General features: G+C 24.6%; 2 protein-coding genes across 2 annotated transcripts in view; both read right to left on the bottom strand.

Annotated features, from left to right (window-relative positions):
• DCX-EMAP (Doublecortin-domain-containing echinoderm-microtubule-associated protein) overlaps positions 1–27,339 on the bottom strand; it is an 86,338-nt gene that overhangs the window by 34,104 nt on the left and 24,895 nt on the right. The gene's annotated exons all lie outside the window — the stretch shown is intronic.
• On the bottom strand, positions 23,492–24,369 carry LOC142234372 (uncharacterized). The gene is made up of 2 exons (XM_075305495.1): positions 24,130–24,369; positions 23,492–24,045 (listed from the first exon to the last, which is right to left on the bottom strand). The coding sequence occupies exons 1-2, from the start codon at positions 24,275–24,277 to the stop codon at positions 23,657–23,659; spliced, it is 537 nt and encodes a 178-aa protein (XP_075161610.1). The 5' UTR covers positions 24,278–24,369; the 3' UTR covers positions 23,492–23,656.

Here is a 27,339-nt window from a genome sequence, read left to right as displayed (position 1 = left end):
AGGAGTGAAAAGCCAGGAAAGCCTCAAAACAGAAAATATGGATAAAAAAAAAACAAATAGATAAACTATATGTAAAGTTGAGAGAATCGATACAGGGTTTGAAGAAAATTTTGCCAAAAATCTAACAAATAAGAAAAAAAGTAAGTAAAGTAGAAAGTCGGGCGGGGTCGACTATATCATACCCTAAACCACCATTACAGAATTAGTAATCATAAGCATTTGTGCGGTAACATATAGGTCTGGGAGATAAACCGCAGTTGCATATTTAAGAAAATTAAGGGGTACATGTCTATGGGTGCTTTGTGTCAATCTGACTATAGCTCATAGTACTATGGCCAAATTTGGGAAAATCGAGCGATGCATATATATGGAGGCTATATCTAAATCTGAACCAATTTGCATAATATTTTGCGGGTTTGATTAATACCACAAAAGGTTACCTTGTGCAAGATTTGAGTAAGATCAGTTAAGAAATGAGGCCTGTATGGTCAAACATAAAGTTATTAGGGGCGAATTTTTCAAAATCGGGTGAGACATATATGGGAGCTATATCCACATCTGAACCGATTTCGATGAAATTTTGCACATATAGTTAGTACTATAGAGGACTGGATCTAGCCAACTTTTAGTAAGATCGGTTAATAAATAAGGGTTCTATGACCAAATTTGGGATAATCGGGCTATACATATCTATGGGAGCTATATCTAAATCTGAACCGATTTCAATGATTTTTTGCACATATAGTTAGTGCTATAGAAGACTACATGTAGCCAAATTTGGGTAAGATCGGTTGATAAATAAGGGTTTTATGGCCAAATTTAGAAAAATCGGGCGGTACATATATATGGGAGCTATAGCTAAATCTGAACCGATTTCGATGATTTTTTGCACATATAGTTAGTGCTAAAGAAGATTATATTTAGCAAACTTTGAGTAAGATCGGTTGATAAATAAAGGTTTTGAGGCCAAATGTGGGAAAATCGGGCGATACATATATATGAGAGCTATATCTAAATCTGAACCGATTTGGATGAAATTTCGCAGACTTGAAGGGCGATGGAAAAGATTACCTTTTGCCAAATTTGGTGACGATCCGTTTGAAAAAACGCACAACGTGACCCCATTTGTCAAAATCGGGCGATACATATATATGGGAGCTATATCTAAATTTGATCCGATTTCTTCCAAATTCAATAGCGTTCGTCCTTGTGCCCAACAAACTCCCTGTACCAAATTTCATCAAAATCGGTTAATAATTGCGACCGGAATCCTGTGAACAACAAATACATGGACAGACGGACGGACGGACGGACACCAAGCACTAGATCGACTGAGAAGGTGATTCTGAGTCGATCGGTATATATTTTATGGGGTCTCAAATCAATATTTCTGGTAGGCACATTTTTTGGCCGATCAAACTTATTATACCCTGACCACTATGTGGTTTAGGGTATAAAAATTAAAACAATATTTCTACAGAAAATTTTGTTAAAATTTTATTTTTATAGAATTTTTTTTCAAACATTTTTTTTCTATAAAAAATTCTGTAAAAATTTTATTTCTATGAAAAATTTGGTCAAAATTTTATTTCTTTAGAAAATGTTAATAAAATTTTATTTCTATAGAAAATTTTTGCAAAATTTTATTTCTAAAGAATATTAAAAAAAATATTTCTATAGAAAATTTTCTCACAATTTTATTTCTATAGAAAATGTTCTCACAATTTTATTTCTATAAAAAATTTAAAAAAATTTTATTTCTACACAAAAACTTTTATTCCTATAGAAAATTTTTACAAACTTTTATTTCTATAGAAAATTTTTACAAAAATTTATTTCTATGGAAAATTTTCTCAAAGTTTCATTTCTATAGAAAATTTTTGAAAAAATTTTATTTCTATAGAAAATTTTGTCAAAACTTTATTTCTATAGAAAATTTAGTCAAACTTTTATTTTTATAGAAAATTGAGCCAAAATTTTATTTCTATAGAAAATTGAGCCAAAATTTTATTTCTATAGAAAATTGAGCCAAAATTTTATTTCAATAGAAAATTTTGTAAAAATTGTATTTCTATAGAAAATTTTATAAAAATTTTATTTCTACATAAAATTTTTGACAAAATAAAAACAAATAAATAAAGTATATGTAAAAAAAAGGGGGTCTATACATGGTTTGGAGAAAATTTTACCAAAATCCTAAAAAAAATCAATTGTCAAAATTTTGTTTCTATAGAAAATTTTTTTTCTATAGAAAATTTTGTCTATATTTTATTTCTATAGAAAATTTTCTCACAATTTTATTTCTATAGAAAATTTTGTCACAATTTTATTTTTATAGAAAATTTTGTCAAAATTGTATTTTTGCAAAATTTCATTTCCATAGAAAATTTTCGCAAAATTTTATTTCTATAGAAAATTTTGTGAAAATTTTATTCCTATATAAAATTTTGTCAAAGTTTTATATCTATAGAAAATGCTCTCAATATGTTATTTCTATAGAACATTTTTTCAATTTTATTTCTTTAGAATATTTTTGTCAAAATTTTATTGTAATATAAATTTGAAAAATTCTTGCAAAATTTTCTATTACAATAAAATTTTGACAAAATTTTGTATAGAAATAAAACTTTGAAAACATTTTCTAGAGAAATAAAATTATGTCAAAAAATTTCTATAGGAATAAAATTTTGATAAACTTTTCTATAGAAATAGAATTTTAACAAAATTTTTATATACGAATAAAATTTTAACAAAATTTTTTATAGAAATAAAATTTTGAGAACATTTTCTATAGAAATTCAATTTTGACAATAATTTTTATAGAAATAAAATTGTGTCAAAAATTTTCTGTAAACATAAAAATTTTGACAACATTTTCTATAAAAATAAAATTTTCCCAAAATTTTCTATAGAAATAAAACTTTGCAAAAATGTTCTAGAGAAATAAAATTATGTCAAAAAATTTCTATAGGAATAAAATTTTGACAAAATTTTCTACAGAAATAAAATTTCGAGAACATTTACTAAAGAAATACAATTTTGACAAAAAATTTTATAGAAATAAAATTGTGTCTGTGGACATAAAAATTTTCTATAGAAATAAAATTTTCAAAAAAATTTCTATAGAAATAAAATTTTGAGAAATTTTTCTATAGAAATAAATTTTGACAAAATTTTCTATAGACATTCTTTGACATAAGTTTTTTTTCTCTATAACATTTTTATTTCTATAGAAAAATTTGTCAAAATTCTATTGTAATAGAAAATTTTGCAAACATTTTATTTCTATAGAAAATTTTTGCAATATTCTATTGTAATAGAAAATTTTGCAAGCATTTTATTTCTATAGAATTTTTTTTTTTAATTTTATTTCTATAGAAAACTTTGTCAAAAATTTATTTCTATAGAAAACGTTGTCAAAATTTTATTTATATAAAAAATTTTGTCAAAATTTTATTGCTACAGAAAATTTTGGCAAAATTTTAGTTCTATAAAAATATAGAACACTTTTGTTCTATAGAAATAATATCAGGATATTCTTAGGACAATTCAGTCTGTCTTTATTGGTTTCCTTGTATTTGGGAATTTGTATGTGCCATTTCTTGGTCATATATATGTGTTAGTGAAAATATTGACAAAATGAGTAAAGAAAATCGTATATTGAATCTACAACACCAGCTTGTATACAAAGCACCGGGCAATCAAATAAGCAAGAAACAATAAAATAAACAATAGTGAACAAATAGATACACTGTGGAAAACAAAGGACCAGCGTTGAGAAATTCCAAAAAGTTGTGAAAAGCACTGTCTATGGTTTGGTAAAGTCCCCATATAGACCGACTGGATATCTATATGTATTTTAGGACCACAAATATATGCTCCGAAGTTGGTGGGTATCGGTCCATGTTTTGGTATATCCCCATATAAACCGAAGTCTATATCCTTCATGGGTTTGAATATATTTTCACAGGTATTTCTCCCAGTGCACAATGAAAACCAACTCTAGCATTGCATGTATACACAATAACCTTGGCCTTGGACACTACAAAATCGCGTTTGTTTATGTGTATGAGCAGAGCAGCACATTAGTAGAAGGTAGTAGTAGCAGCGCAAATAGTGCAATGAAATAACAACCAGTCAATAACTTCCATTGAAATAGAAAACTCTTTGTTCGTATCTAAAGGGGTGAGAACAATGAATGCAAACAAAAAAACAAAAATAAATAAAATGGAGAAAGATGAAACAAATCGTTTGTGTTTTCCTCTTGGCACTTGATATGTAGTACAATTTTTACTTAGTTTCTTTATTTTTTGCTTTCTCATGCATTTCCTGTTTCCATTTCCAATATCGAAATGGGTATGGAAATTTTTGGTCATGTGGCAAAAAGAATATAATAATATTCTTTTTGAGTCCCTGGAGGGGGTATTGAATTTGTAAGAAATTTTCTTTTACAGAGCCAAACATAATCTACCAAAATTTCGAGAAAGTTTCACCAAACACTTATTTTGTCCAAATTTTCTATAGAAAATTTTGTCAAAATTTTATTTCTATAGAAAATTTTCTCAAAACATTATTTCCATAGAAAATTTTGTCAAAATTTTATTTCTATAGAAAATTTTGTCAAAATTTTATTTCTATAGAAAATTTAGTCAAGATTTTATTTTTATGGAAAATTTTGTCAAAATTTTGTAAAATTTTTGTTTTTCAGAAAATTTTGTCACAATTTTATTTCTATAGAAAATTTTGTTAAAATTTTATTTCTATAGAAAATTTTCTCAAAACATTATTTCCATAGAAAATTTTGTCAAAATTTTATTTTTATAGAAAATTTTGTCAAAATTTTATTTCTATAGAAAATTTTGTCAAAATTTTATTTCTATAGAAAATTTTGTCAAAATTTTATTTCTATAGAAAATTTTGTCAGAATTTTATTTCTATAGAAAATTTTGTCAAAATTTTATTTCTATAGAAAATTTTCTCAAAACATTATTTCTATAGAAAATTTTCTCAAAACATTATTTCCATAGAAAATTTTGTCAAAATTTTATTTCTATAGAAAATTTTGTCAAAATTTTATTTCTATAGAAAATTTTGTCAAAATTTTATTTCTATAGAAAATTTTGTCAAAATTTTATTTCAATAGAAAATTTTCTCAAAACATTATTTCCATAGAAAATTTTGTCAAAATTTTATTTTTATAGAAAATTTTGTCAAAATTTTATTTCTATAGAAAATTTTGTCAAAATTTTATTTCTATAGAAAATTTTGTCAAAATTTTATTTCTATAGAAAATTTTGTCAAAATTTTATTTCTATAGAAAATTTTGTCAAAATTTTATTTCTATAGAAAATTTTGTCAAAATTTTATTTCTATAGAAAATTTTGTCAAAATTTTATTTCTATAGAAAATTTTCTCAAAACATTATTTCTATAGAAAATTTTCTCAAAACATTATTTCCATAGAAAATTTTGTCAAAATTTTATTTCTATAGAAAATTTTGTCAAAATTTTATTTCTATAGAAAATTTTGTCAAAATTTTATTTCTATAGAAAATTTTCTCAAAACATTATTTCCATAGAAAATTTTGTCAAAATTTTATTTTTATAGAAAATTTTGTCAAAATTTCATTTCAATAGAAAATTTTGTCAAAATTTTATTTCTATAGAAAATTTTGTCAAAATTTTTTTTCTATAGAAAATTTTGTCAAAATTTTATTTCTATAGAAAATTTAGTCAAAATTTTATTTCTATAGAAAATTTTCTCAAAACATTATTTCTATAGAAAATTTTCTCAAAACATTATTTCCATAGAAAATTTTGTCAAAATTTTATTTCTATAGAAAATTTTGTCAAAATTTTATTTCTATAGAAAATTTTGTCAAAATTTTATTTCTATAAAAAATTTTGTCAAAATTTTATTTTTATGGAAAATTTTGTCAAATTTTTGTTTCTATCGAAAATTTTGTAAAATTTTTGTTTTTCAGAAAATTTTGTCACAATTTTATTTCTATAGAAAATTTTCTTAAAATTTTATTTCTATAGAAAATTTTGTCAAAATTTTATTTCTATAGAAAATTTTCTCAAAACTTTATTTCCATAGAAAATTTTGTCAAAATTTTATTTCTATAGAAAATTTTGTCAAAATTTTATTTCCATTTGTTTTGTTTTGTTATTGTTGGTTTTGTTCTTTAAGCATTGTTGTTGTTTTTTTATTTCAGCTTAAAACCATACATTGACTAAACTACAAGAGTAGCTTAACCAACAGAGGAAAAGAATGTTTGTCACATTTATTTGGGCAAAGCCCTATAGACTGCAAGATGGTTGGATGGACGCACGTTTCGGAATTACCACATTCCTCATCAGCATCCTCTACTTGCAGCAAAACTATCAACCAATTATCAGAATAAATTCAGGCAGTTTATTAAACCCAACAAAAACCACACTTGAACCCTCCGAAAAAAGGTTTTACATTGATAGCCGGCTTATGCCGAAATAAACTCGAAATAATGGGTTTAATAAACTGCCTGAATTTATTCTGATAATTGGTTGATAGTTTTGCTGCAAGTAGAGGATGCTGATGAGGAATGTGGTAATTCCGAAACGTGCGTCCATCCAACCATCTTGCAGTCTATAGGGCTTTGCCCAAATAAATTTGACAAACATTCTTTTCCTCTGTGTGTTAAGCTACTCTTGTAGTTTAGTCAATGTATGGTTTTAAGCTGAAATAAAAAAACAACAACAATGCTTAAAGAACAAAACCAACAATAACAAAACAAAACAAATGGAAAAAGAAGAGGAGGCACGCTCAAAATAAACCCAGCCATGTGAATTCAAATCGATGATTTGACAGTGGCATAGGAAAAGAGATATGTTTGTTTCGAGTTTATTTCGGCATTAGCCGGCTATCAATGTAAAACCTTTTTTCGGAGGGTTCAAGTGTGGTTTTTGTTGGGTTTAATAAACTGCCTGAATTTATTCTGATAATTGGTTGATAGTTTTGCTGCAAGTAGAGGATGCTGATGAGGAATGTGGTAATTCCGAAACGTGCGTCCATCCAACCATCTTGCAGTCTATAGGGCTTTGCCCAAATAAATTTGACAAACATTCTTTTCCTCTGTTGGTTAAGCTACTCTTGTAGTTTAGTCAATGTATGGTTTTAAGCTGAAATAAAAAAACAACAAAATTTTATTTCTATAGAAAATTTTGTCAAAATTTTATTTCTATAAAAAATTTTGTCAAAATTTTATTTTTATGGAAAATTTTGTCAAATTTTTGTTTCTATCGAAAATTTTGTAAAATTTTTGTTTTTCAGAAAATTTTGTCACAATTGTATTTCTATAGAAAATTTTGTTAAAATTTTATTTTTATAGAAAATTTAGTCAAAATTTTATTTCTATAGAAAATTTTGTCAAAATGTTATTTCTATAGAAAACTTTGTCAAAATTTTATTTCTATAGAAAATTGTGTCAAAATTTTATTTCTATAGAAAATTTTGTCAAATTTTTGTTTTTCAGAAAATTTCAACATTTTATTTCTATAGAAAAATTTGTCAAAATTTTATTTCTATAGAAAATTTTCTCAAAACATTATTTCCATAGAAAATTTTGTCAAAATTTTATTTCTATAGAAAATTTTGTCAAAATTTTATTTCTATAGAAAATTTTGACAAAATTTTATTTCTATAGAAAATTTTGTCAAAATTTTATTTCTATAGAAAATTTTGTCAAAATTTTATTTCTATAGAAATTTTTGTCAAAATTTTATTTCTATAGAAAATTTTGTCAAAATTTTATTTCTATAGAAAATTTTGTCAAAATTTTATTTCAATAGCAAAATTTCTCAAAACATTATTTCCATAGAAAATTTTCTCAAAGTTGTATTTCTATAGAAAAATTTGTCAAAATGTTATTTCTATAGAAAATTTTGTAAAATTTTTGTTTTTCAGAAAATTTTGTCACAATTTTATTTGTAGAGAAAATTTTGTCACAATTTTATTTCTATAGAAAATTTTGTTAAAATTTTATTTCTATAGAAAATTTTGTCAAAATTTTATTTCTATAGAAAATTTTGTCAAAACATTATTTCCATAGAAAATTTTGTCAAAATTTTATTTTTATAGAAAATTTTGTCAAAATTTTATTTCTATAGAAAATTTTGTCAAAATTTTATTTCTATAGAAAATTTTGTCAAAATTTTATTTCTATAGAAAATTTTGTCAAAATTTTATTTCTATAGAAAATTTTGTCAAAATTTTATTTCTATAGAAAATTTTCTCAAAACATTATTTCCATAGAAAATTTTCTCAAAGTTTTATTTCTATAGAAAAATTTGTCAAAATGTTATTTCTATAGAAAATTTTGTAAATTTTTGTTTTTCAGAAAATTTTGTCACAATTTTATGTCTAGAGAAAATTTTGTCTAATTTTTGTTTTTCATTAGAAAATTATTTCTATAGAAAATTTTGTCAAAATTTTATTTTTATGGAAAATTTTGTCTAAATTTTATTTTTATAGAAAATTTTGTCAAAGTTTCGTCACAATTTTATTTCTATATAAAATTTTGTTAACATTTTATTTCTATAGAAAATTTTGTTAAAATTTTATTTCTATAGAAAATTTTCTCAAAACATTATTTCCATAGAAAATTTTGTCAAAATTTTATTTCTATAGAAAATTTTGTCAAAATTTTATTTCTATAGAAAATATTGTCACAATTTTATTTCTTTGGAAAATTTTGTCAAAATTTTATTTCTTTGGAAAATTTTGTCAAAATTTAATTTTTATGGAAAATTTTGTCAAAATTTTATTTCTATAGAAAATTTTGTTAAATTTTTGTTTTTCAGAAAATTTTGTCACAATTTTATTTTTATGGAAAATTTTGTTAAAATTTTATTTCTATAGAAAATTTTATTAAAATTTTATTTCGATAGAAAATTTTGTCAAAATTTTATTTCTATAGAAAATTTTGTCAAAATTTTATTTCTATAGAAAATTTTGTCAAAGTTTTATTTCTATAGAAAATTTTGTCAAAATTTTATTTTTATAGAAAATTTTGTCAAAATTTTATTTCTATAGAAAATTTTCTCAAAACAATATTTCCATAGAAAATTTTCTCAAAGTTTTATTTCTATAGAACATTATCAAAATGTTATTTCTGTAGAAAATTTTGTAAAATTTTTGTTTTTCAGAAAATTTTGTCACAATTTTATTTCTAGAGAAAATTTTGTCAATTTTTTTTTGTCAGAAAATTTTGTCACAATTTTATTTCTATGGAAAATTTTGTTAAAATTTTATTTCTATAGAAAATTTTGTCAAAATTTTATTTCTATAGAAAATTTTCTCAAAACTTTATTTCCATAGAAAATTTTCTCAAAGTTTTATTTCTATAGAAAATTTTGCCAAAATTTTATTTCTAGAGAAAATTTTGTCAAATTTTTGTTTTTCAGAAAATTTTGGCACAATTTTATTTCTATAGAAAATTTTGTTAAAATTTTATTTCTATAGAAAATTTTGTCAAAATTTTATTTCTATAGAAAATTTTCTCAAAGTTTTATTTCTATAGAACATTTGTCAAAATGTTATTTCTATAGAAAATTTTGTAAAATTTTTGTTTTTCAGAAAAATTTGTCACAATTTTATTTCTAGAGAAAATTTTGTCAAATTTTTTTTTCAGAAAATTTTGTCAATTTTATTTCTATAGAAAATTTTGTTAAAAATTTATTTCTATAGAAAATTTTGTCAAAATTTTATTTCTATAGAAAATTTTCTCAAAACATTATTTCCATAGAAAATTTTCTCAAAATTTTATTTCTATAGAAAAATTTGTGAAAATGTTATTTCTATAGAAAATTTTGTAAAATTTTTGTTTTTCAGAAAATTTTGTCACAATTTTATTTCTAGAGAAAATTTTGTCAAAATTGTATTTCTATACAAAATTTAGTCAAATTTTATTTCTACAGAAAATTTTGTCTAAATTTTATTTCTATAAAAAGTTTTGTCAAAACTTTTATTTTGATAAAATATATTCTCAAAATTTTATTTCCATAGTAAACTTTTCGAAATTTTATTTCTTTGGAAATTTTTTCAAAATTTTATTTCTATAGAAATTTTCCTCAAAATTGTATTTCTATAGAAAATTTAGTAAAAATTGTATTTCTTTAGAAAATTTTGTAAACATTTTATTTCTATAGAAAATTTTGTCAAAATTGTATTTTTATATCAAATTTTTTCAAAATTTTATGTTTATAGAAATTTTTGTCAAAACTTTATTTTTATAGAAAACTAGCGTAACCCGGCCCGCTTCGCTGCGCCTTCCGAAGCATCCAATAAATCGGAAAAAGCAAAAATAGTAAAAAATTTTACCACATTAACATTTGCTAAAATGTTGGAAAACTATGCACCCTCTATGTTGGCTGCCAATTTCATGTAAATTTAAGTTCTTTACTAAAAAGAAGTCTGGCAGAAGCCTGTGAAAAAATCATAAAATTATGTACCGAGTTCCCATTTACTACTTTCAATTTAAGAAAAAAAAAAAACGGACAAAAGGGAACCCTCCCCCCACCTTCTTGAAACTTTCCTTCAAGTGAGGGGCAAGGAAGTTTGCCTCTTCGTTCGTAACCTTCCCCCACTGCCTATGTAAATTTCAAGAAAACTTAAGAATTGTTGTTTTTTTTTGCAGTTTTAGAGGAAGACCTCCTCCCCGACTAAATATCGAAAAGTGATGTAGCGTATCTTTTGTAAACGTCCCAGAAAATGTCAAGCAAATATCAAAAAATCAGGTATCAACTATTAATATCGTAACCTCTCCCCAGTCCTCTGTAAATTTCAAGTAACTCGGTAAAGTTTAATTGTTTCTCTGTATGTACTTAAGAGAAGCGGATGTCTCCCTATGCCCTTTTATTTTTATTAAAAAATCGAGAACCTGATATAAATTTCATAACCCATTTTTTCCGTAAAATTTCAGTCGGGGGAGTTTAGTTTTGTTTGTACTTTCAAACAAAAAAATTCGGGCAAAGGGGTGGTCCCCCTCCCCGACCAAATATCGAAAAATAATGTAGCGGATTTTTGTCTAGATGCCAACCCCAACATGCAATGAAAATTTCAAGCAAATCGCATAATTTTGTTCCAAGTTTCAAAAAGTAGGGCAAGGGGGAGGTCCCCCTTCCCATCCACATATGAAATCATCGGGTACCCCATATTAATTCCATAACCTCACCACATGTTCTCTGTAAATCTCAGATAATTTAGAGAATTTTAGTTTTTTCACTGTAATTTAAAAAAAAGTCGAACAAAGGGGAGGCCCCCCTGCCATCAAATATCGAAATAAAAAGTAGCGGATCTTTGTCTAGATGCCAACCCCAATCTTCAACGAAAATTTCAACCAAATCGGTCAACTTTGGTCTAATTTTCAAAAAGTACGACAAAGGGGAGGTCCCCCTCCGCGACCAGGTGTCAAAAAATGAGATACCCTATTTTCACCACATGAACGCCCCCTACGATCTCTGAAAGTTTCAAGTAAATCGGTTCAGCCGTTTCGGAGCCAACTCGGAACATACAAACAAACAAACAAACAAATAAATAAACATAGATTGAATTTTATCTGTATATATAAAATTCAAATTATGTTTGTTTATTTGTTTGTTTGTTTATTTGTATGTTCCGGGTTGGCGCGAAAACGGCTGAACCGATTTACTTCAAACTTTCAGAGATCGTGGGGGGCACTCATGTGCTGAAAATAGGGTACCTCATTTTTTGACATATGGTCGCGGAGAGGAACCTCCCATTTGTCCGACTTTTTGAAAATTAGACCAAAGTTGACCGATTTGCTTGAAATTTTCATTGAAGATTGGGGTTGGCATCTAGACAAAGATCCGCTACTTTTTATTTCGATATTTGGTGGCGGAGGGGGGCCTCCCCTTTGTTCGACTTTTTTAAAGTACTGTGAAAAAACTAAAATTCTCTAAATTATCTGAGATTTACAGAAAACATGTGGTGAGGTTATGGAATTAATATGGGGTACCTGATGATTTCATATGTGGATGGGGAGGGGGACCTCCCCCTTGCCCTACTTTTTGAAACTTGGAACAAAATTATGCGATTTGCTTGAAATTTTCATTGAATGTTGGGGTTGGCATCTAGACAAAAATCCGCTACATTATTTTTCGGTATTTGGTCGGGGAGGGGGACCTCCCCTTTGCCGATTTTTTTTTTTTTTTAAGTACAAACAAAACTAAACTCCCCCGACTGAAATTTTACGGAAAAAAACGGGTTATGAAATTTATACCAGGTTCCTGATTTTTTAATAAAAATAAAAGGGCATAGGGAGACATCCGCTTCTCTTAAGTACATACAGAGAAACAATTAAACTTTACGGAGTTACTTGAGGACTGGGGAGAGGTTACGATATTAATAGTTGATACTTGATTTTGTGATATTTGGACGGAAGAGAGGCCGCCCCTTTAGGCTTATAATTTGTTTGACATTTTCTGGGACGTTTACAAAAGATACGCTACATCACTTTTCGATATTTGGTCGGGGAGGAGGTCCTCCTCTAAAACTGCAAAAAAAATTAAGTTTTCTTGAAATTTACAAAAGCAGTGGGGGAACGTTATGAACGAAGAGGCAACCTTCCTTGCCCCACATTTGAAGGAAAGTTTTAAGAATTTTCTGGGAAGGTTAGGGGTGCTATTCACTACGGTGTTTGTCGATATTGTATCGGGGAAAGTAACGTCCCTTTAAAACAATAGAGCAAAATTTAAACATCGCCGATCTACTTGAAATTTACAGGGAACGTGGGAGGAGGTGATTAAATTTATACATGATTTTTAAATTGGTATATGATTTTTCGATATCTGGTTGGGGAAGGGAAAATTGAAATAAACTTTGTCGATTTACTTCGATAGAATTTATAGGGACCATTGAGTAGTTGCGAAATTAATATAGGGTACGTGATAGTCCGATATCAGGTCGGAGTGGTGCGAAGGTGGGGAGAGGGTGCCCTTTTGTCCGTTTTTTTTTTCTTAAATTGAAAGTAGAGGGTTGTCCATAAATGGGAACTCGGTACATAATTTTATGATTTTTGCACAGGCTTCTGCCAGACTTCTTTTTAGTAAAGAACTTAAATTTACATGAAATTGGTAGCCAACGTAGAGGGTACATCATTTTCCAACATTTTAGCAAATGTTAATGTGGTAAAATTTTTTACTACGTTTGCTTTTTCCGATTTATTGGATAATATAGTGCTTAATTTTCAGATTTGTTGAGGAAAAGGATACCTTTCCTTGACAAACCACACTTAAAATTCACAAGAAATATAGAAGATTGTCCAACTACTTGAATACAGAATATTATTAAAAAAATTTGGAGGAAAGGGTACACCCTCTCCCGCCGTATTTGTACCTATAAACGAAAAATCAAGTAGTCCGATTTGTTTAAAAGAATTCAAATCTTTTCGAATTTGTTTTCAGCACGAAGGATATAGTTGACTAAGTTAACGCAAAATGTTCCTCCAAATACTCTTGGGAAGGCGCAGCGAAGCGGGCCGGGTTACGCTAGTATATATATAGATTTTGTCAAATTTTTATTTTAATAGGAAATTTTGTAAAAATTTGTTTTTATACAAAATTTTGTCAAAATTTTATTTCAATAGTTTTGTTTTGTCATTGTTGGTTTCTTTCTTTAATCATTATTGTTGCCTTTGCTTTCAGCTTAAAACCATGTATTGACTAAACTACAAGTGCAGCTTAATCAACAGAGGAAAAGAATGTTTGTCAAATTTATTTAGACAAAGCCCTATAGACTGCAAGATGGTTGAATGGACGCACGTTTCGGAATTACCACATTCCTCATCAGCATCCTCTACTTGCAGCAAAACTATCAACCAATTATCAGAATAAATTCAGGCAGTTCACTAAACCCAAAAGTGAACCACACTTGAATCTAGTCAATGCATGGTGTTAAGCTGAAATCAAAGACAACAACAAAAATTATATTTTTTTTAGAAAATTTTGTCAAAATTGTATTTCTACAGACAACTTTTTCAAAAAATTTTTTTTTTTATAAAAAATTTTCTAAAAATTTTATTTCTATAAAAAATTTTCTCAAAATTTTATCTCTATCGCAAATTTTTCCAAAATTTTATTTCTATGGCAAAATTTCTCAAAATTGTATTGCTATAGAAAATGTTGTCAAAATTTGATTTTTATAGAAAATTTTGTCAAAATTGTATTTTTATAGAAAATTTTGTCAAAATTTTATTTCTATAGGAAATTTTGTCAAAATTTGATTTTTATAGAAAATTTTTTCAAAATTGTATTTTTATAGAAAAATTTTGTCAACATTTTATTTTTAAAGGAAATGCTATTAAAAGTTTTCTCCGAAAATTCTTAAATTCCTTACTTATATTTGTCTATAGAAAATGATTGTTTTAGTAATTCTAAGCTTTACACAGAAAATTCTCAATTTAAGCCGCTAAAAACTCATCCCAATGTGGTTTTAATTTGTAAACTCACTACACCTCCTACTTAAATCACTTTTTTTTCCATTGATTTGCCTTGAAAGTGATTGCCTTGGACCAATATTTGTTTCTCACATGGGAAATGTGAACTAACTGTAGTCTACACTCTCTTTCTCTCTCCATATCATCACTATTTTACCACTTCATTGTTATTATTCTGATTGCCCCCTAACGTATGCTATGATTTTTTAGAGAAACAAATTTCTGCCAGACTATAAGCTATGGCTTTTTTGCCATTTCTGTTTTTCTGCAATCTTTTGTGAATATGGCAGAGGGAGAATAGCAAAAAAAAAAAAAAAGTGAACCCACAGACAAAGTTTCTGAAATAGCAACAATTTCAATTAAATGGAAATTTGATTGATTGCAATTTTTTGTCCGTTTTTCTATGTTTCTGCAAGAGTTCTTTTGGATGTAAGCTCTTTTCTTGGGCCAATTCAATGGAAAGTGTTATCGACATAGAGAATATGCACAAACCAAAGGAGTATTGATGACAATATATGGGCATTCTAAGGAGAATGTGTGGTTGTCTATCTACATTTTTAGTTATTTCCGATTACAATTAAACTTCCAAGCTATATAAATTTCACATTGCATTTTTTTTCTGTTGTTGTACAGAAGAGATCTAGAATAGAATTCTAACTCAAATGTAGACACGTAGCATTGTTTTAATCTGTATGTCCTGTTTTGTCTTGGGTTTCAGACAATTGCCTACAGCTATATATTTTAGATTCTATCTATGTGTATTTCTTGGTATCTATGGCATTGAGTTTTTATGTTAAAGTGCCTGCTCGTTGTAAATTTTTAAATGGTTCGTTTTGTTCTTCTAATTGGACGACACAGTAGCAGGACTAATATTACATTAAGTCGATTTATCTAAATAGGTACTTCTAATAACAAGAGAGCAGAAGGTTGAGTTGTCAGTTTCGATTAATTGTTTAAACTAATATTGAAAATGATAAATTTTCTATAGAAATAAAATTTTGACAAAATTTTCTACCGAAATAAAATTTGGCAAAGTTTTTTTTGAAAAAAAAATTCTACAGAAAATTTTAAGAAAATTTGGACAAAATTTTCCATAGAAATAAAATTTTAACAATTTTTTTTAAGGAAATAACATTTTAAGAAAATTTTCTAAAGAAATCAGATTTTGCAAAAATGATCTATAGAAAAACAAGTAAGGAAAGTCTAAAGTCGGGCGGGGCCGACTATATTATACCCTGCACCACTTTGTAGATCTAAATTTTCGATACCATATCAAATCCGTTAAATGTGTTGGGGGCTATATATAAAGGTTTGTACCAAATATATACATTTAAATACCACTCGATCTGGACAGAATTTGATAGACTTCTACAAAATCTATAGACTCAAAATTTGTGTCGGCTAATGCACTAGGGTGGAACACAATGTTAGTACAAAACCAGTAAGGAAAGTCTAAAGACGGGCGGGGCCGACTATATTATACCCTGCACCACTTTGTAGATCTAAATTTTCGATACCATATCACATCCGTCAAATGTGTTGGGGGCTATATATAAAGGTTTGTCCCAAATACATACATTTAAATATCACTCGATCTGGAAGAATTTAATAGACTTCTACAAAATCTATAGACTCAAAATTTAAGACGGCTAATGCACTAGGGTGGAACACAATGTTTGTAAAAAAATATGGGATGCGTTTAAATCTGAAGCAATTTTAAGGAAACGTCAAAAAATTTTATTTATGATTTATCGCTCGATATATATGTATTAGAAGTTTAGGAAAATTAGAGTCATTTTTACAACCTTTCGACTAAGCAGTGGCGATTTTACATTTGTCGAAATCAGAAAAACATATATATGGAAGCTATATCTAAATCTGAACCGATTTCAACCAAATTTGGCACGCATAGCAACAATGCTTATTCTCCTCCCTGTGCAAAATTTCAACTAAATCGGAGTTAAAAATTGGCCTCTGTGGACATATGAGTGTAAATCTGGCGAAAGCTATATATGGGAGATATATCTAAATCTGAACCGATTTCAACCAAATTTGGCACGCATAGCAACAATGCTAATTCTACTCCCTGTACAAAATTTCAACTAAATCGGAGTTAAAAATTGGCCTCTGTGGACATATGAGTGTAAATCGGGCGAAAGCTATATATGGGAGATATATCTAAATATGAACCGATGTCAACGAAATTTGGCACGCATAGCTACAATGCTAATTCTACTCCCTGTGCAAAATTTCAACTAAATCGGAGCAAAAAATTGGCCTCTGTGGTCATATGAGTGTAAATCGGGTGAAAGCTATATGTTGGAGATATATCTAAATCTGAACCGATTTCAACTAAATTTGGCACGTATAGCTACAATGCTAATTGTACTCCCTGTGCAAAATTTCAACTAAATCGGAGCAAAAAATTGGCCTCTGTGGGCAAATGAGTGTAAATCGAGCGAAAGCTATATATGGGAGCTATATCTAAATCTGAACCGATTAGGCTGATGTTTTGCAAGTTTTTCGAGACTCATAAAATATTCGGATGTACGGAATTTTAGGAAGATCGGTTGATATACTCGCCAATTATGACCAGATCGGTGAAAAATATATATGCCAGCTATATGTAAATCTGAACCGATTTTTTCCAAAATCAATAGGGATCGTCTTTGAGCCGAAACAGGATCCTATACCAAATTTTAGGACAATCGGACTAAAACTGCGAGCTGTACTTTGCACACAAAAATACATCAACAGACAGACAGACGGACAGACAGACAGACAGACAGACGGACATCGCTAAATCGACTCAGAATTTAATTCTAAGACGATCGGTATACTAAACGATGGGTCTCAGACTTTTCATTCTTGACGTTACATACAAATGCACAAACTTATTATACCCTGTACCACAGTAGTGGTGAAGGGTATAAAAATTTGAGAGAATTTTCTATAGAAATAAAATTTTGACAAAATTATCTATAGAAATAACTTTTCTATATAAATAAAATTTTGGCAAAATTTCCTATAGAAATAAAAGGTTAACAAAATTTTCTATAGAAATAAATTTTTGAGAAAATTTTCGATAGAAATAAAATTTTGGCAAAATTTTCGATAGAAATAAAATTTTAAGATATTTTTTATTGCAATAAAATTTTGACATAATTTTCTATAGAAATTGACAAAATTTGCTATAAAAAGAAATAAAATAAAAATTTTGACAAAATTTTCTATAAAAATTAAATTTTAACAAAAATTTTTATATAAAGAAAATTTTGAGAAAATTTTCTATAGAAAGAAAATTTTGATAAATTTTTTTATAGAAATAAAATTTTCAGAAAATTTTTTATAGAAATAAAATTTGAATTATTTTAATTTCTATAGAAATAAAGTTTCTAGAAAATTTTCTATAGAAAAAATCTTTACAAAATTGTTTATAGAAATAAAATTTTGACAAAATTATCTATAAAATTAAAATTTTGAAAAATTTTTTTATAGAAATAAAAATTTTGACAAAAATTTCTATAGGAATAAAGTTTTTATAATATGTTCAATAGAAATAAAATTTTGACAAAATTTTGTATAGAGATAACATTTTGACAAAATTTTTTATGGACATACAATTGTGAGAAAATTTTCTATGGACATAAAATTTTGAGAAAATTTTCTATGGACATAAAATTTTGACAAGATTTTCTATAGAGATAAAATTTTGACAAAATTTTTTATAGAGATAAAATTTTGACAACATTGTCTGTAGAAAAAATTTTTTTCAGAAAATTTTATATAAAAATAAAGCTTTGAGAAAATTTTCTAATATTGAAAAGGATAAATTTTCTATACAAATAAAATTTTGACAAAATTTTCTACAGAAATAAAATTTTGACAACATTTTTTATGGAAATAAAATTTGGCAAAATTTTTTATGGAAATAAAATTTTGAAAAAAAAAAATTCTACAGAAAATTTGGACAAAATTTTCCATAGAAATAAAATCTTAACAAATTTTTTTAAGGAAATGACATTTTAAGAAAATTTTCTAGAGAAATAAAATTTTGCAAAAATTATCTATAGAAAAAAAAAATTGACAGATTTTTCTATAGAAATAAAATGACAAAATTATCTATAGAAATAAATTTTCTATATAAATAAAATTTTGACAAAATTTAGTATAGAAATAAAATTTTGGCAAAATTTCCTATAGAAATAAAAATTTAACAAAATTTTCTATAGAAATAAATTTTTGAGAAAATTTTCGATAGAAATAAAATTTTAAGAAATTTTTTATTGCAATAAACTAAAATTTGAAAAAAATTTCAATAGAAATAAAATTTTGACAAAATTTTCTATAGAAATAAATCAGGTCATACATCTACCATATTTTGCTGCCCCTAATCGGAAGAAATCTGCTTTCAATTCTACTTTGTTATTTTCCAAGTGTTATTTTCCAAGTGTTTACAATTTGTTTTGCTGGATATCATTTCTTTCCCTCCTACCCCCACAAAAAAAAAACACATAAGTAACATTGAAATGTAGTCTATTATCAAATGCAATATTCTTATCAAAATTTTGTTAAGATAACAAATTCGTTTGTTTGGCTTGACGTCACATACTGCGCACACTACACACCAGTTAATGGGACAATGAATTGTTTGCAATCATATTAATAATGATTTTATTGCTATTTCTTTCTGATTTCACGCTAAGAATCCGAATTACATTAAACAACATTTTGTGTGAGAAGCATTTTTATCACGATTCGAGCGTTGTTTTGTGGTATATGAAGCCACAAATTCAAATATTTCCTGTATACCCATTCCATTATGCGTTGAACATTCCATATATTCCAAAGCATTGACCTCTTTGGCTAAAGCCAATCCTTGGTCTCGGGTTATACATTGAATTCTTGTATGTTCACGTAAATCAATTTTGGTCGCTATCACTATCACAGGTACATTGGGACAATAATGTCGAATTTCAGGTAACCATCGTCGTTTTAGATTCTCTAGGGCATTAGTTTCCTCAACCGAAAAGCATAGGAGAAAAATATCCGTATCACCATAATCGAAGGGCTTTGTATTCAGGCCAGCTGTGTCACATAATAACAGCGGAAGCTTCACACCATCAACACCAGCACACTCGGTTAAATATTCCTCATATATCGTTGGCGGATATTCTTCCAGTAGATATTTGTCAGTATAGAATCTTAAAATTGAAGTTTTCCCAGCACATCCATCACCGAGAGTTACACATTTAATGGGTAACATTTGAATTTAACTCAAATGGAAAACTCAATAAAGAAACGTTCCATTTAACCGTCTTGAGAGTTCACAATATACTGAGCATTGTCATCGGTGGTAGTAGAGTTTGTTTTTTCTGTTTATCATTTCCATCATTATTTGCTGATAATTCAATTGTATAATTTTAGAGATAATTTTAGAGATACCCAGCCTAATAGGAGGCTGAAGAGTCAATTTATTAGATTTCAAAACAATATACCAAATTTCGAAAAAAAAAAAATTTACCAAAAATCTACCAAACTTAAAAGCAAATAAAAATTTTATTTTATAGAAAATTTTATTTTTACAGAATATTTTGTATAAATTGTATTTGTATAGAAAATTTTGCCAAAATTTTATTCCTAAAGAAAATTTTGTCAAAACTTTATTTCTATAGAAAATTTTGGAAAAATTTTATTTCCAAAGAAAATTTTGTCAAAATTTTATTTCTATAGAAAATTTTGGAAAAAATTTATTTCCAAAGAAAATTTTGTCAAAATTTTATTCCTATAGAAAATTTTGTAAAAATGTTACTTCTTTAGAATATTTTGTCTAAATTTTATTTTTTTTAGCAAATTTTGTCAAAATTTGAAATTTTGAAAATTTTGTCAAAATATTATTTCTGTAAAAAATTTTGTCTAAATTTTATTTCTAAAATTTTGTCAAAATTTTATTTGTATAGAAGATTTTGTTTAAATTTTATTTTTATAGCAAATCTTGTGAAAATATTGTTTCTATAGAAAATTTTGGCAATTTTTTTTCTATAGAAAATTTTGTCAAAATTTTATTTCGGTAGAAAATTTTGCTAAAATATTACTTCTTTAGAATATTTTGTCAAAATTTAATTTCTATAGCAAATTTTGTCAAAATTTTATTTATATGGAAAATGTTGTCAAAATTTTATTTAAATAGAGAATGTTGTCTAAATTTTATTTCTATAGAAAATTTTGCCAAAATTTTATTTCTATAGAAAATGTTGTCAAAATATTATTTCTATCGAAAATTTTGTCTAAATTTTATTTTTATTATTTATTTTATTTATTTATTTTCTATAGAAAATTTTGTCAAAATTTTATTTCGGTAGAAAATTTTGTAAAAATTTTACTTCTTTAGAATATATTGTCAAAATTTACTTTCTATAGCAAATTTTTGTCAAAATTCTATTTCTGTAGAAATTTTTTTTTTCAAAATTTTACTTCTTTTGAAATTTTTTTCAAAATTTTACTTCTTTAGAAAATTTTGTCAAAATTTTATTTCTATGGAAAATTTTGTCAAATTCTATTTCTATAGAAAATTTTGTCAAAATTTTATTTCTATAGAAGATTCTGTAAAAATTTTACTTCTTTAGAATATTTTGTCTAAATTTAATTTCTATAGCATTTTTTGTCAAAATTTTATTTCTAAAATTTTGTCAAAATTTTATTTGTATAGAAGATTTTGTTTAAATTTTATTTTGATAGCAAATCTTGTGAAAATATTGTTTCTATAGAAAATTTCTATAGAAAATTTTGTCAAAATTTTATTTCTATAGAAAATTTTGTAAAAATTTTACTTCTTTAGAATATTTTGTCTAAATTTTATTACTAAAGCAAATTTTGTCAAAATTTGATTTATATAGAAAATTTTGTCAAAATTTTATTTCTGTAGAAAATTTTGTCTAAATTTTATTTCTAAAATTTTGTCAAAATTTTATTTATATGGAATATTTTGTCAAAATTTTATTTCTATAGAAAATTTTGTCTAAATTTCATTTTTATAGAAAATCTTGTCAAAATATTGTTTCTATAGAAAATTTTGGCAATTTTTTTTTTCTATAGAAAATTTTGTCAAAATTTTATTTCGGTAGAAAATTTTGTAAAAATTTTACTTTTTTAGAATATATTGTCAAAATTTACTTTCTATAGCAAATTTTGTCAAAATTCTATTTCTGTAGAAATTTTTTTTTTCAAAATTTTACTTCTTTTGAAAATTTTTTTCAAAATTTTACTTCTTTAGAAAATTTTGTCAAAATTTTATTTCTATAGAAAATTTTGTCAAATTCTATTTCTATAGAAAATTTTGTCAAAATTTTATTTCTATAGAAAATTTTGTAAAAATTTTACTTCTTTAGAATATTTTGTCTAAATTTTATTTCTTTAGCAAATTTTGTCAAGATTTGATTTATATAGAAAATTTTGTCTAAATTTTATTTATACAATTTTGTCAAAGTTTTACTTCTTTTGAAATTGTTTTCAAAATTTTACTTCTTTAGAAAATTTTGTCAAAATTTTATTTCTATAGAAAATTTTGTCAAATTCTATTTCTATAGAAAATTTTGTCAAAATTTTATTTCTATAGAAAATTTTGTAAAAATTTTACTTCTTTAGAACATTTTGTCAAAATTTTATTTCTGTAGAAAATTTTGTCTAAATTTTATTTATACAATTTTGTCAAAGTTTTACTTCTTTTGAAATTGTTTTCATAATTTTACTTCTTTAGAAAATTTTGTCAAAATTTTATTTCTATAGAAAATTTTGTCAAATTCTATTTCTATAGAAAATTTTGTCAAAATTTTATTTATGTAGAAAATTTTGTCAAAATTCTGTTTCTATAGAAAATTTTGTCAAAATTTTATTTCTATAGAAAATTTTGTCAAAATTTTATTTGTATAGAAAATGTTGTGAAAATTTTATTTATAGAGAAAACCTTGTCAAAATATTGTTTCGATAGAAAATTTTGTCAAAATTTTATTTCTATAGAAAATTTTGTCAACATTTTATTTCTATAGAAAATGTTGTCAAAATTTTATTTCTATAGAAAATTTTGTCAAAATTTTATTTCTATAGCAAATTTTGTAAAAATTTTATTTCTATTGAAAATCTTGACAAAATTTTATTTCTATAGAAAATGTTGTAAAATTTTTATTTCTATAGAAAATTTTGTCATAATTTTATTTCTATAGAAGATTTTGTAAAAATTTGTCTTTTTTAAAATATTTTGTCTAAATTTAATTTCTATAGCAAATTTTGTCAAAATTTTATTTCTATAGAAAATGTTGTAAAAATTTTATTTCTATAGAAAATTTTGTCAAAATTTTATTTCTATAGAAGATTTTGTAAAAATTTTACTTTTTTAGAATATTTTGTCTAAATTTAATTTCTATAGCAAATTTTGCCAAAATTTTATTTATATAGAAATTTTTGTCAAAATTTTATTTCTATAGAAAATCTTGTCAAAATATTGTTTCTATAGAAAATTTTGACAAACTTTGTTTATATAGAAAGTTTCAAGTCTATAGAAAATTTTGTCTAAATCTTATTTCTCTAGAAAATCTTGTCAAAATATTGTTTCTATTGAAAATTTTGTCAAAATTTTATTTCTTCAGAAGAGTTTCTCAAACTTTTATTTTAATAGATTTTTTTTATAAATTTTATTGATAAGAAAATTTTGTCAAAATTTTATTTCTATAGAAAATTTGGTCCATTTTTTTACATATAGAAAATTTGTGTAAATTTATTTATATAGAACATTTTGTCTACATTTTATTTATATAGACTATTTTGTCATTATGTTATTGCTATAGAAAATTTTGTCAAAATTTTATTTCTATAGAAATTTTGTCAAAATTTTATTTATATGGAAATTGTTTCTATTTATATAGAAGATTGAGTCAATATTTTATGCAAATGTATTCGGCATGGCCGAACATTCAGCCATTCTGAATTAAGGTTTTTATTCAATTTATATTTGTTTTTTTTTTATTACAAACTAGTCTATCTATATAATTAAAATTATATCCACTAACGAATGTCGTTCATGAAATCGTGAATATCCGTTTACCAAACCGTGGAATCGGTTGATTTTGGGTTAGTAGCCCTTTTTAAGTAGTTGTTAAATTATTTAAGTTACATAAAACAACATATATTTCTCTTTTCATATTCTTCCCCATTAATATTTTCTCTTTTTATCACTTTTTCGGCATTCATCAGATTTTGGACACATATAGATGCCACTGTTTCAAAGACTTCCGAAACACCAATTTCTTCAAGTGCTGAACATTCACGATATTCAATAGCTCCAATTTCTAGAGCTATTTGTTCACCTTGTTCATATGTGATAGGTGTAATTTTCCATTTTTGTAAATAGGCATTATCATCCCGTAGATCCGTTTTGGTAGCTACCAATATTATAGAGGCATATGGACAGCACATTCTTATATAGGAAATCCAACGATTGGGAATCGCATGAAAACTTTGTTCTGCATCAGCCACGGAAAAGCATAAAATGAAAATATCTGTATTGGGGAAATATAGACGGGTTATGGAGTCATTACAAATCGAACCAGAAGTATCCCATATTTGTAAATCCACTTTTGTACCATTCGGTGATTTAACTTTCATTGAATAGAATTCATAGTTTGTATCTGCCTTTACATCTTCACAGAAACGTTCATTGATATAGGAACTCAGAAGAGTTGTTTTTCCAGCGAGTTTTGAGCCAAGGACTATACATTTGAAAAGACGCATTTGTCCAAAAAAAAAAAAAAGATCCAATAATTTCAACACTATGTTTGTATTAGTTTATAAATTAAAAGAGACCGTATTTCAAAACAAGTGAATGAGTTTACTTCTTCACTATTAATATTGTTTTAAAATCATTTTAGTTGGTTTTGCCATAAATGTATATTCTTATTTTATTCAATAAACTTGCGGTCAAATCTTTATTGCTCCCTGCATAATGCAGTGGCAGTTTAATTAATAATTTTAATTCTATTTTAATTTTATTTCTATAGAAAATTGTGTCAATATTTAATTTCTATAGAAAATTCTGTCAAAATTTTATTTATATAGAAAATTCTGTTAAAATTTAATATATATAGAAAATATTGCCTAAATTTTATTTCTATAGAAAATTTTGTCACAATTTTATTTTCATACAAATTTTTGTCAAAATTTTATTTCTATAGAAAATTTTGTCCAAATTTTGTTTATATAGAAAATTTTTTCAAAATTTTATTTCTATAAAAATTTTTGTCAAAATTTTATTTCTATTGAAAATTTTGTCAAAATTTTATTTCTATAGAAAATTTTGTCAAAATTTTATTTCTATAGAAAATTTTGTCAAAATTTTATTTCTATAGAAAATTTTGTCAAAATTTTAATTCTATAGAAAATTTTGTCAAAATTTTATTTCTATAGAAAATTTTGTCAAAATTTTGCCTCTATAGAAAATTGTGTCAAAATTTTATTTTTACAGAAAAATTACGTCAAATTTTTTTTTCTATATAATATTTTGTCAAATTGTTATTTCTATAGAAAATTTTGTCAAAATTTTATTTCTATAGAAAATTTTGTCAAAATTTTATTTCTATAGAAAGTTATGTCAAAATTTTATTTCTATAGAAAATTATGTAAAAGTTTTATTTCTATAGAAAATTTTTTTAAATTGTATTTCTATAGATAATTTTGTCAAAATTTTATTTCTTTAGAAAATTTTGTCCAAATTTTGTTTATATAGAACATTTTCTCAAAATTTTATTTCTATAGAAAATTTTGTCAAAATTTTATTTCTATAGAAAATTTTGTCAAATTTTTATTTCTATAGAAAATTTTGTCAAATTTTTATTTCTATAGAAAATTTCTATATTTCTATATAAAATTTTGTCCAAATTTTATTTCTATAGAAAATTTTCTCAAAATCTTGTTTCTATAAAAAATTTTGTCAAAATTTTATTTCTATAGAAAATTGTGTCAAAATTTTATTTCTATATAATAATTTGTCAAATTGTTATTTATATAGAAAATTTTGTCAAAATTTTATTTCTATAGAAAATTATGTCAAAATTTTATTTCTATATAAAATTTTGTCCAAATTTTGTTTATATAGAAATTTTTTTCAAAATTTTATTTCTATAAAAAATTTTGTCAACATTTTATTTCTATAGAAAATTTTGTCAAAATTTTAATTCTATAGAAAATTTTGTCAAAATTTTAATTCTATATAAAATTTTGTCAAAATTTTACCGCTATAGAAAATTTTGTCAAAATTTTATTTCTATAGAAAATTTTGCCAAATTTTATTTCTATAGAAAATTACGTCAAAGTTTTATTTCTATAGAAAATTATGTAAAAATTTATTTCTATAGAAAATTTTTGTCAAAATTTTATTTCTATAGAAAATTTTGTCAAAATTTTATTTCTATAGAAAGTTATGTCAAAATTTTAATTCTATAGAAAATTATGTAAAAGTTTTATTTCTATAGAAAATTTTGTTAAAATTTTATTTCTTTAGAAAATTTTGCCAAAATTTTATTTCTACCGAAAATTATGGCAAAATTTTATTTCTATAGAAAACGTTGTTAAAATTTTATTTCAATAGAAAATTTTGTCAAAATTTTAATTATATGGAAAATTTTGTGGACATTTTATTTCTATAGAAAGTTATGTCAATATTTTATTTCTATAGAAAATTATGTAAAAGTTTTATTTCTATAGAAAATTATGTGAAAATTTTATTTCTATAGAAAATTTTGTCAAAATTTTATTTCTATAGAAAATTTTGTCAAAATTTTATTTCTATAGAAAATTTTGTCAAAATTTTATTTCTATAGAAAATTATGTGAAAATTTTATTTCTATAGAAAATTTTGTCAAAATTTTATTTCTATAGAAAATTATGTGAAAATTTTATTTCTATAGAAAATTTTGTCAAAATTTTATTTCTATAGAAAATTTTAATTTTATTTCTGTAGAAAATTTTGTCAAAATTATAATTCTATAGAAAATTTTGTCAAAATTTTATTTCTATAGAAAATTTTGTCAAAATTTTATTTCTATAGAAAATTATGTGAAAATTTTATTTCTATAGAAAATTTTGTCAAAATTTTATTTCTATAGAAAATTTTGTTAGAATTTTATTTCTATAGAAAATTTTGTAAAATTGTTATTTCTGTAGAAAATTTTGTCAAAATTTTATTTCTATGGAAAATTTTGTCAAAATTTTTATTTTATAGAAAATTTTGTCAATATTTTATTTCTATAGAAAATTTTGTCAAAATTTTATTTCTGTAGAAAATTATGTAAAAATTCATTTCTATAGAAAATGTTGTCGAAATTTTATTTCTATAGAAAATTTTGTCAAAATTTTATTTCGATAGAAAATTGTGTCAAAATGTTATTTCGGTAGAAAATTTTGTTAGAATTTTATTTCTATAGAAAACTTTGTCAAAATTTTATTTCTATAGAAAATTTTGTCAAAAGTTTATTTCTATAGAAAATTTTGTCAAAATCTTAATTCTATCGAAAAGTTTGTCAAATTGTTATTTCTGCAAAAAAAAAGTCAAAGTTTTATTTCAATAGAAAATTTAATTTTAATTTTAGTCTTATTTTTTTTTTAATTTAAAATTAAAATTTTGTATTTATGGTTACTTTTATATTTGTTTTAATTTAAATTAAAATTCAAAAGGGTGCCCTTAAATCGACGTAGCATGTCTTTGTGGTATATGGATTTTTTTTATTTTGCGGCGAGTATGTGGTAGTCAAGAAACCATGATTCATTCAATTTCATTCCGTGTAATTTTATATTAAGCT

The sequence above is a fragment of the Haematobia irritans genome, chromosome 4, assembly GCF_050003625.1.
Source record: "Haematobia irritans isolate KBUSLIRL chromosome 4, ASM5000362v1, whole genome shotgun sequence".
In the NCBI taxonomy this organism is placed as follows: Eukaryota; Metazoa; Arthropoda; class Insecta; order Diptera; family Muscidae; genus Haematobia; species Haematobia irritans.
This window is presented reverse-complemented; position numbering and strand designations above follow the sequence as displayed.